At 36.1% G+C, this 11535-nt stretch overlaps 3 protein-coding genes across 3 annotated transcripts; 2 read left to right on the top strand and 1 right to left on the bottom strand.

The window, feature by feature from the left end:
- The first annotated feature begins 208 nt into the window (after positions 1–208).
- On the top strand, positions 209–616 carry LOC138889503 (secreted RxLR effector protein 161-like). Its single transcript, XM_070172817.1, has one exon. It carries the CDS (start codon positions 209–211, stop codon positions 614–616), a length of 408 nt encoding a protein of 135 aa, XP_070028918.1.
- A 1388-nt stretch (positions 617–2004) lies between these two features.
- On the top strand, positions 2005–4853 carry LOC104249274 (F-box/FBD/LRR-repeat protein At1g13570). The gene is made up of 4 exons (XM_009805665.2): positions 2005–2161; positions 3135–3971; positions 4107–4265; positions 4355–4853. The coding sequence occupies exons 2-4, from the start codon at positions 3159–3161 to the stop codon at positions 4649–4651; spliced, it is 1269 nt and encodes a 422-aa protein (XP_009803967.1). The 5' UTR covers positions 2005–2161; positions 3135–3158; the 3' UTR covers positions 4652–4853.
- A 1271-nt stretch (positions 4854–6124) lies between these two features.
- Positions 6125–10802, bottom strand: LOC104249273 (protein NSP-INTERACTING KINASE 2-like). The gene is made up of 11 exons (XM_009805663.2): positions 10228–10802; positions 9972–10101; positions 9813–9884; positions 9580–9723; positions 9423–9494; positions 9269–9328; positions 8834–8928; positions 8566–8715; positions 8132–8473; positions 6897–7276; positions 6125–6626 (listed from the first exon to the last, which is right to left on the bottom strand). The coding sequence occupies exons 1-11, from the start codon at positions 10313–10315 to the stop codon at positions 6297–6299; spliced, it is 1863 nt and encodes a 620-aa protein (XP_009803965.1). The 5' UTR covers positions 10316–10802; the 3' UTR covers positions 6125–6296.
- Between the last annotated feature and the right edge of the window lie 733 nt (positions 10803–11535).

Here is an 11535-nt window from a genome sequence, read left to right as displayed (position 1 = left end):
TTGTTATACTTGCTGTTTATGTTGATGACATAAATCTTGTTGGAACTCCAGAAGAGCTCCAAAAGGCAGTTGAATATCTTAAGAAAGAATTTGAGATGAAAGATCTTGGAAAGACAAAACTTTGTCTTGGCCTGCAATTAAACATTTAGCAGACGAGATCTTTATCCATCAATCTGCATATACATAAAGGATCTTAAAACGCTTTTACATGGACAAAGCACACCCATTGAGTACACCAATGGTTGTTCGATCACTTGTAGTGAATAAGAATTTGTTCCGACCTCCAGAAGAGGATGAGGAACTCCTTGGTCCCGAAGCACCCTATCTCAGTGCAATTGGTGCACTAATGTATCTTGCTAATGCTACAAGGCCTTACATAGCATTTTCTATTAATTTACTAGCAAGATACAATTCTTCTCCTACACGTAGACATTGGAATGGGATTAAGCATATATTGCGATATTTAAAGGGAACTCTTGATATAAGTTTGTTTTATGCTAACAAATATAGTGCAGATCTTGTTGGTTATGCAGATGCAGGTTATTTATCTGATTCCCATAAACCTCGATCTCAAATCGGGTACGTGTTTACATATGGAGGTACTGTCATATCATGACGCTCCACAAAGCAATCTATTATTGCTACTTCTTCAAATCAAGCTGAGATAATAACTATTCATGAAACAAGTAGGGAATGCGTATGGTTGAGATCAATAATTCATTTTATTCGAGAAAAATGTGGTTTGGAATGTGAGAAAAGACCCACAATTTTATACGAAGACAATGTTGCATGCATAGCCCAATTGAAGGGAGGATTTATAAAAGGAGATAGAACGAAGCACATTTCACCAAAATTATTCTAGACACACGACCTTCAAAAAAAATGGTGACATTGATGTGCAACAAATCCGTTCAAGTGATAATCCAGCAGATTTATTCACTAAATCTTTGCCAACTTCAACTTTTGAGAAGATAGTATACAAGATTGGAATGTGGAGACTCAAATATTTAAAACAAGGTTTTCATCAGGGGGAGTAAAATACGCGATGCACTCTTTTTTCCTTACTAAGGTTTTTTCTCATGGGATTTTCCTTATAAAGTTTTTAATGAGGCACCAAGCAATGCGTATTACTAAATATGTGTATTCTTTTTCCTTCACTAGGATTTTTTCCCATATGTTTTTTCCTAGTAAGGCTTTAATGAGGCACATTATCTTTTAATGAACATCCAAGGGGGAGTGTTATAAATATATTATATTATGGATGTTTATTTAGTACTCCGTTGTGAATAAGCTTCCTGAAGAAGCTTATCCATATGAGACTCCGCCGTAAAGATGTTTATCTATTTAATACTCTATTGGAAATAAGCCTCCTGAAGAAGCTTATCACTTCGGTACCCGGTTATGGATAAATATTACCCCCGGTAGAAGATTATTCATACCGGATATAATAAGCTTATCCTTTCGATACTCCATTATGGATACTACCCCCGGTAGAAGATTATCCATACCGGGTATAATGAGTTTATCCTTTCAATACTCCATTACGGATAAACATTACCCCCAGTAAAAGATTATCTATACCTGGTACAATGAGCTTATTCTTTCAGTACTCCGTTATGGATAAACATTACTCTCAGTAGAAGATTATCCATATCTGGTATAGTAACAACTTACACATCAGCTTCCTTTCTTCTATAAGTAGAAGAGATTTCAGTTCATTATGTACATGAGTTTGAAGTCGAATAATATATCAGTTTCTCTCTATCCCTGTTTTTACTTTACCGTCTTTATTTTATAACATTTATAAAATATTTTAAGAGTTTATTTAATTTTTTCAATCCCCTCGCCCCCCAAAAAAAAAAGATAACAAGAGCACCAAGAAGTCCTAAAATTCAACAATTTTTTAGAGGGTGAAATATAATTTTCAAAATACATGACAGGTCCTTATACTTTTAATAAACTACAGATTGGAGTACTATATTTCATTTCATAATTTGCCGTCATATGTAGCAACATCAACTTGTCACGCATTCGCAGACATCCCCGCATGTAATTCGTATCATTTTCCTGTCTCCTGTCTTGTTCGACCGATGTACCGATCAGAAACTTAACAGAATCAACTGTCCGAAAAATTCAAGAGCCCCTTCAAATTCAATCTCAGGTTTACCTTTTAATTGAACTGTTATTTTGCTTTATACTTTGGTACTGTACAGCTTTTTGTTAACGATTACATTTTTATCATCTGGGTGTGATTAAATTAGCTAATTTTGATATGGGTTTTGTCCAAAAAGTTGATAGAGGTTAAATTTATCTGTTGATTTATAGGCTATATATGATGTAGACATTAAGTGTGTGTTTGTTTTGTTGATCGGAAAATTCTTGAATTAGGGATTCTGGGATTTAGCAAATACATGATTTTAAAAATTTCTTTCCATTGATTTTGATGACTACAAGTTGTACATTTTCTTTGAGACCCATATTAAGTTTTATTCTATTGAGGGTAGGGATGCAACGGTATACTTGCTCATTTGATTACTCGTAGTCTATGAATTCAAGTCGTGGAAACAGTCTCTTTGCATAAATGCTTATGTGCACCCACCTTCTAGTCCACAGGCGGATCCAAGATTTGAACTTTGTGGGTTCGAGTTCGAGATTCTGCCACAACTCATTTGATTTATGGGTTCGAAATCAATATATATATATATATATATATATATATATATATATATATATATATATATATATATATATATATATATATGGGGTCCAACCCAAGGCTACTAGGTCTGGATGAATCCATAACTTTACCTCTACATCTGCCCTTGCCCTTTTGCTTGGGTGGGGGGATAGGTTAAGAGGTTGTGATATTGTGTTATAATTTATTTTCTGTCCCATTTCTCCGTTTTCTGCATAATGAAGTGGTGCAGACAGAGAGATCTCATTAGTTTCGTATAATTTGAAGTTTTCTAAAAGAGGGTCTGTTTGTTGACAATTAACAGTGTGATGTCTTTTCTGAATGCTCTTTTTATGAGGAAAAAGTAGTGTAACTTTCTTTAGGTCTTTAAATTGAATCTGTAACAAAGAGTTCAGTTGTCTTTCTGAAAGTTGAGAGGTTGAATTTGATCTTTGTGCAGATATTATTCAACTGAAGTTGATGAATGGACACTGATTCGGGTAGAGATTTAATAAGTGATTTGCCTCAAAGTATCATAGAAACCATCCTCATTAAACTTCCATTACTAGATGCTGTAAGGACAAGCGTATTATCAAGGAAATGGAGATACAAGTGGGCAACCATTACGGAGCTTGTTTTTAATGACACATGTCTGATTCCTTGCCAGGACAAAGCAATTATCAGTTGCAATCTTGTAAATTTCATTACTCGTTGTCTGTTTCTTCATGACGGACCAATTCACAAATTTGAATTGAATACTTCCTACTCACCAACTTCTCCTGATTTAGATCAATGGCTACTTTTCCTTTCGCGTAAAGATATTAAAGAGTTGATTATTGATATAGGAGAAGATGACTGGTTTAGAGCACCTTCTTGTCTGTTCTTTTGTCCGAAGTTGACTCATTTGGTGCTTGTTCGATGTGAATTAAACCCTCCTCCAAATTTCAAAGGCTTCTTGTCTTTGAAGCACCTTAGCCTGCAGCAAGTTATCATTCCTCCACATGATATTGAAGGTCTGATCTCGAGTTGCCCTCTTCTTGAGAGCTTGACTTTGTCATATTTTGACAGTTTGGAGCTTACTATTCGAGCACCAAATCTCAAATATTTGAATTTGGAAGGTGAATTTAAGGATATACGCCTTGAGAACACCCCACATTTGATCGGCATTTCAGTTGCTATGTATATGACTGATGATATAGCTGAGCACTTTGAACAAAGCTCAGGTTGCAATTTTGACAAGTTTCTTGGTTGTGTTCCTCGCCTTGAGAGGCTTATTGGCCATATTTACTTCACTAAAGTAAGGTTCTTTCCCGAAATTCGTCGGATCATAAAATACTTTCATGTATCTCTTTTTCCGGAAATGTTTTAATTACAGATTGAATATCTATAGTCTAACCCCTCCTTCCACCCTCTGTGTGTGGTGTGTGCGCAGTATTTGAGTATAGGTAATGAGCAAGGAAGCTTTCCCGTTATGTATCAAAATCTGAAGTTCATTGAACTGTACCAAGTTAGTTTTGAAGACATGAAAGAGTTACTTGTTGTGCTTCGCTTGATTGTGAGCTCCCCTAATCTAGAAGAGCTTCAGATATCAGTAAGTATTAGTCAAAATGTTTGATTTCTTATTCTAAACGATATAGGTTTTCACAAAATGCTCCTGTTTATGCACCTTGTCTTTGTCAGAGTTCCTCAATCACAACTACAACTGATATTTATGATCTGGACTTTTGGGAGAAAGACTGGCCTGCTGACTGCACTTTCGGTAAACTGAAGATTGTCCAGATGTCTGATTTCTCTGGTCTGCCGCATGAAATAGCATTTATCAAATTCTTACTTGGACATTCGCCTGTGCTTGAACAAATGATTGTTGCTCCTACTATATATGTCACGGATAAAGTGGTGAAAATGTTGATTGATTTGTTAACTTTTCGACGGGCTTCTCCTTTAGCTACAGTCAAATTTGTTCAAGAGCCATTATAGGTTCATGTACAAGCGTATGTTCTTTCCTCTTTGTTGCTCTATTCCTTTCTTTTTTTCCCCTATAGCAAAGAAAATTGATCTGGAAGTCTTTACCAGAATCAGTAGCATGATATGTGTAGTTCACAACTTTTTACTTTATGGATATCATACTAGATATTTTGATTATTTTTTTTTAAATGTTATACTGTGTTTGGTCAGAAAAGATTTGTGTATTTGACATCTAGAGACAAATCAAAGGAAGGATGCTATTTTGACATCACTGGTGGGGGAAGTGTTTATATACAAGGATAACTACTTGGAAATTTGGTCTATAGCAAAACATTACCTATATACTTGACCTTTAGGTGTCCTTTGGTTCTCAGGGAAGTTACACAGATTATAATATGGTGATTATGTTGCAGTTGAAATAAATACTGGATTAGTTTTATTGTTGTACCAAAATCTGCATAATCTCAAAGGTTGTAACTAAGTAATACGGAGTATTTGTTTTCAAAAATACCTTTATGGGATGTTGTTAGTATCATAAATTAATTATGCATGGATTACCATGTATAGATTGTTATAACAGTGAATAACAATGTAAGAATTGTTATTCTGTAAACAATAACATAGTGATTTCATACAATGAAATGGTTGACGATTTAGAAACAGAGCATCCCTACAACTCAGATGAGCATTATGTAGAGCCGAGGTTGAAGTGAAACTAGGGGATACAAGATGCTCTGAGAGTTCCACAGAAACCTGAAATGCGATCTTGCAATTATTTCACTCTCTATTGCCTGTGAGCAGAGTGAGGATACTAGAGTTGGAGCAAACTGCGATTATACTATTCGTTCTTCTCGTAAAATTACCATCACGGGTTGGGCTGAATTTGGGCGGGTCAAAATGGGCTCAATCAATAAATAGGCAGGTCAATGACAGGTTCACAAGTAACTTGGGCTGAAATTGGTTGGATCAAGTTGGGCTACAATTTGGGTCATAGTCCAATCCGTTCAACTCTTACCAAAGCTTTAATTGATGTGTATTGTTTTCTTATGAATTGTTTAATTATCAAATCATATATAACATATCAGACAAAAAAAAGTTATTTTAAATATATTTTAGTAAATGAATTTTTCTCGTGGATTGTTTTGGGCTAAAAATCAGCTCAACTTTGGGTGGGCTGAAATGAATTAGGTCAAAATAGGCTAAGTTCAACAAATGGGCAGGTCAATGACTAGCCCAACCTTGGATGGGTTGGGTGGGTCAAATGGGGTGGGCTCAAATTGCCACCCCTAATCACATTGGTTGTTAGATGAAGTCAATAGTCCATTGGTTGCATCAAATGAAGAGTTTTCAATTAGATTGTGCATTAGTAGTAAAGGTCTGTGATTTTTGCATCTAAACTGATCAATTAGCAAGTAAAATATATTCTATTTCTCTCTCTATATATATATATGAAAAAGAACATCCCATAAACATTTTCACTCAACCAGGAAACAAAAAAGAAAAATTAATTCTCAGCCTAATCAGTTGTTCACAAATTATCCTTTACAGTCGGAATGTATTCATATTCTATTTGCAGCTTCTGTATGATCCTATAAACAATCTCAAATATCACACAGGATTCTTGTTCTGGCATTCTGTCTCAGATGCTCTTTATTTATCATCTTGGACCAGATAGTTCCATTGCTTGTACAAGCAATGAAGAATCATTATCAGTGAGATCAGAGTATCTTTCTGAAGAGGAAAATTCATTGGCTCTACTGCATCTTGTGTTAGGTTCTGCTCTTTGAGAAGCTTCCCATTTCTCTGCTAGCCCATCCCCTTCTAGCATTCTTACAACTTCTGACATTTTTGGTCTCTGACTTGGGTGATATTGAGTGCACAATAATGCTACTTGTACCATTTCCTCTAGCTCTATCCTATCATAGTTGTTTTTCATGTCCTTGTCCACTAACATGTCTAGCTTTTTCTCCTGGTGTATCTTTTTTACCTGCAAGAAGAGACAAGTCCATAGGACGAATTCAAGATTTAAACATGGTCAGTGCATCTCTTAATACATATACGTAAGAGTCCATATTTCAGACAGTGAATGCACGTGCACCTACTACTTATACGAGTTTTCATACAGTGAATGCACGTGCACCTACTACTTATACGAGTCCATGTTTCAGACAGTGAATGCACGTGCACCTATACTTAGACGAACTGCCTATAAGTTTTTCTATTGTGGAATCATGTATGGGGAATTTGTCATACTTACCCAATCAAGCATGGCGCCTTTCTGGTTTGCTGCTTTACCAAATTCCAAAGCTCTTTGGCCAGTGATCAATTCTAGCAAGAGAATACCAAAACCAAAAACGTCCGTTTTATCAGAGGACTGTCCGGTAGAAAGGTACTCGGGAGCTATATGCCCAACAGTTCCCCTAACCGCGGTTGTGACGTGTGAATCATGATGATCCAGAAGCTTTGCCAATCCGAAATCTCCCACAACAGCCTCACAGTAGTCATCAAGTAATATGTTTGCAGCTTTCACATCCCTGTGAATGATCTTAGGATCACACTGCTCATGCAGATATAATAAACCCCTTGCAGCTCCCAAAGCTATGCTTTTTCTTGTACTCCAATCCAAGGTTGGTTTGGCTGCAACATATGACAGCTATCAGCAAAGCATATAAGAAGAAAAAAAAAAGTAATGTAGGGTCAGAGAGTAATGTAGGGTCAGAGAGACTAGTAGATTTTGAAGGTTCATTACCAGGGGCGGAACTAGAGTATTACTTACGGTTCTCACGAACTTGGAAGCTTTTGCTTAGAACCTATATTAGTATAGGAAATCCATTAAATATGTATGAATATCTAGTTGTGAACCCAGTAACTAAAACGAGCTATTGGTTCAGTGGCAAGTTCAGTGGCAATTTTAGAACCCGATAAACTTCAAATCCAAATCCTTCGCTCTCGAAAACAAGAAGTTCTGGTCCGGGAGGGATATTTCTCTTTCTAACCAAACAATTACTAGTACACCTTATGATTTCTAATACAAGAGTCAAAATAGGGACAAGCATCCATATGATCGCCTAGACTTCTTTTAAGGATTCCAATTTGGAAAAAGAATTGATAGTCTCTATTTTTGTTGTATTAATAATCATCATCGATCAATTTTTTCTACAATGATATCTATGCTACCTAGTATTGTCATAATATAAGCTAATTTTATTCTTTTAACTAACTGAGGAAGCAGCCAATAATGCTTGCATTAGGGTAGCCTATCTACATCACACTCCCTAAGGGTGTGTCCCTTCCCCGGAGCCTACGTAAATGTGGGATGTTTTGTGCACCGGGTTGCATTTTTTTTTGTTGGTGTTCTTATACTTTTTCACAAATTTATTACTTGGAAGCTTTTGGGAAAAGACTTGCTCAAAAACAGAAATCTATTGAATGCACAATCTTTAACAGGATGAAAAGACTATTTAAAGAGCAGCAGTTTTTGGATATGTTTACCTTTGAGCCGTGAAGCTACACTTCCATTAGACATGTAAGGATAGACCAGCAGCCTTTCAGTTGGTGTCATGCAAAATCCATACAACCGGAGAAGATTGCGATGCACTGCTAGGCTGATCAACGCGACTTCAGTCTGAAATTGCTGATCGCCTCCAGCTGCATTTCCATCTTTGAGCCTTTTCACAGCTACAATATTCCCATCTTGAAGACGGCCTTTATAAACATGTCCAAAACCACCTTTCCCTAGTATGTTCTTGCTGCTGAAGTTGTTTGTAGCAGCCTGAAGTTCCTTAAATTGGAATCTCCTTAAGTTGCCTAAGCACACTTCTTCATGATGTAGCTCTGCAATTATGAACAAGTAAGAGGATCGCGGAGCTAAAACTGCATGCTTATTGCTTAGTACCTTCAAATTGCTCATGTTAAACAATACTCACCATTACTGTCAAAGAAAATCTGCTTATTGTGTTTTTGTCTCCACCACAGAAAGAAGCCAAAGCCGATTATTAGTAGGCAGATGCACCCTAAACTTGTCCCAAAGGCGAAGGCGAACTTGTGAGTCTTTGGTTTTCCAGAAGGCTGATTATCTGAGATCGCACACAAGACTTTCAGCTGGGAATGAACTATGCAAATTTACATGTTTTTATCAGCAGAGAAAACTAGTGAAGCCAATTTACATCATAAATCTCTATGGCTAGTTCTTACCTTGTGGATTGTATAAAAAGGAGAGGGGTATGGGTGCTGTTCCATTGCATTCTGCCTCTTTACCAGTTGCACATATCATAGGATTCCCTAAAATGCTGAATCAATAAGAGCAAAAAGACATATAAATACAAATATCTGGTTTCAACAACAACAAAACCAGTAAATCCCGCAAGTGGGGTCTAGGTAGGGTAGTGTGTACGCAGACCTTACACCTACCTTGAGGGTAGAGAGGCTGTTTCCGATAGACCCCGGCTAAAGGAAAGATGAACAGAAAGCAGTAGCAACAAGCAGTAACAACAACAAGATAATAAGGAAATAAGCGGAATGATCGACATGTAGTAATGGAGATCTAACACTAATAGAATACAAGGCTACCTACTAATACTACTGGTATGGGGAGAAAGTGGAATACAGAGACTTCTTTGAGAGCCTTACTTGAATGTTTTAGCAAGAAGCCTTGGTACAGGACCACTGAGATTGTTGAAAGACAAGTCCCTGAACATGAAAAACAGAACCCCATATTGACTTTCCCAAGTGAAGTATTATAGATAATATGAATTACTCACAGAAAAAGGTTTTAGAGAAACACATAAGTGACAGCTGAGTCATATTGGCCAAGTCCACAGGAACTGCTCCAGTTAGACTGTTGTTGTTTAATCTCCTATAATTAACATTTAAAAACACAATCATTAGTCTTCTTAACTTAAAACTTGTTTTTATCAGATCTTAAAGTCCACTTTGCTTACAAGTATTGGAGGTTTTTCAGTTGAGCTAAAGAGGAAGGGATTTTGCCGGTTAACTTGTTATCAGAAAGATCAATTGTCTTAAGTTTTGGAAGCATTCCAAGCTCCAAAGGAATTGATCCTGAAATATTATTGCTCTGCAGAAGTCTGTAAACAAAACACTCATATTAGTAACATTTAAGAATCAATCATTTGATATTTTATTTCCTTTTTGTTGTTATGTAATAAGTACTCACACAAGCTCAAGGTGAGTCAAATTGTGAATATATGGTGATATTTTGCCAGACAAACTTTGGCTAGGACTTGCCCTGCACAATCATCAATTCAACCATTATTAGAAAATAGACTAAAAATTGTAGAAGTGTAAACAAAGGCTCAGAAAGTTATTTACTTACAGGCTAATGACAAATTTATCAGTTGAACAAGTCACCATATTCCAGCTACAGGGATCAACAGCATTTTCATCCCAGTTCAAAACATTATGAGGATCAGTTAAAGCCTTCTTTATTTCCATTAGAGCTTGCACTGCCAAAATCAGTGGTAAAAAAATTCTTGAGACTTTTTTTCTGAAGCCCCACAAAAGGAAAAGAATTTGCAAAAAGAAATAAAACAAACCAAACCAAAATCCTACAATATTTCATAAGAACTAACCTTCATAATTGACACCAGCTGGGGTAAGCATAGCATTAGCATAAGCCAAGAAGCTGAATAAGGTCAAATATCCCAAAATAGCAATCATTTTTCTTGCTTTTACTGGTTTTAGAAGTCCAAGAAAACAACTTCCCGGAAGCCAAAATGAGATTTTTGATGAAGAAATAAGCTATTTAGAAAAGAAGATTGAAAGTAGACTTTGTTTTGGTATGAATTTCAACCCCTTAAACAAACACTTTCAACCAAGTCTCCTCCTCTACAACTGCACATTAACATACTAGTTGCACTCACTCATTCACTTACAGCTTTGTGTAAGAGCCCTCAAATAACAAAACTAGAGGTTGGTAGTGGTTAAAAGTGAGAGCCAAATAACATGCATGCCACTTTTGTTCAGCAAAGTAAAGCAAAGAATATATATAAAAGAAGAAAAGTAAAAGAGCATGGAAATTTTGAATTGTCCTAGTCTAGAGAAATTCAAAAGATGGTGGAAAAGAAAATTCCTTCAATCATGCATTGTCTAAGAGGGAAGGTGACTATACACTATGCAGAACTTTTAAGTTTCACTTTTTTTTCAAGAATTTAAAATGAAAAGGTATTCCAAATGTTGACTGTTAAGCACTATAATGATTAATATAAATGTACTTAATCAGATAACACTTTGTGGGACATGTGGAGTTGTTGTAGGGGGGGGGGTGTAGGCTTTGGATAAAGGAAGACTGAAATAGTAGAAGTATAAGAACATGCTTATTGGGATTTGCTTCAATTTGCTGAGTTTTCTTGTGAGTTTGGTAATCTGCAAAATTGATTTGTTTAAGGAAAAAAAGATCATGGATATATGTGCAGACATACTAAGCTATGTTTTTGCATAAATCCAGAAGACAGTATCTTCCCTGGCATCAGGCAATCAAATTGTGGAGGGTGAAGTCATATGTACAGCCCCACCCAACCCCACTAGTGCCCAAGCCTTTTTTTTTCATTTTTTTTAATTTTAGTGGGAAGGAAAAGGAAAATGGAAAATGGAAAATGACCAAATATACTCCTGTATTATGAGAAAAGGCTTAAATATATTATTCGTTATATTTTGGGTCCAAATATATTCTATCGTAATATTATTTGTTCAAATATACCCTTCTTTTGTTAAGTTTGTCCAAAGTGGACATCCAACCCTACGTAGCACTAATATTTAATAAGGTGGATGCCACGTCAGGTAATCGAACCTTGTAAAAGTTTAGGTGATCAATAATTGCGTTACTAGGATTCCTCGTGCTCAAGGCTAACTTTGGACTTTCTTTTTTGAACGCTAGCTAG

This window comes from Nicotiana sylvestris, chromosome 4 (genome assembly GCF_000393655.2).
Source record: "Nicotiana sylvestris chromosome 4, ASM39365v2, whole genome shotgun sequence".
Lineage (NCBI taxonomy): Eukaryota > Viridiplantae > Streptophyta > Magnoliopsida > Solanales > Solanaceae > Nicotiana > Nicotiana sylvestris.
The sequence above is the reverse complement of the archived record's forward strand: the minus strand, read 5'-3'. Positions and strand labels throughout refer to the sequence as shown.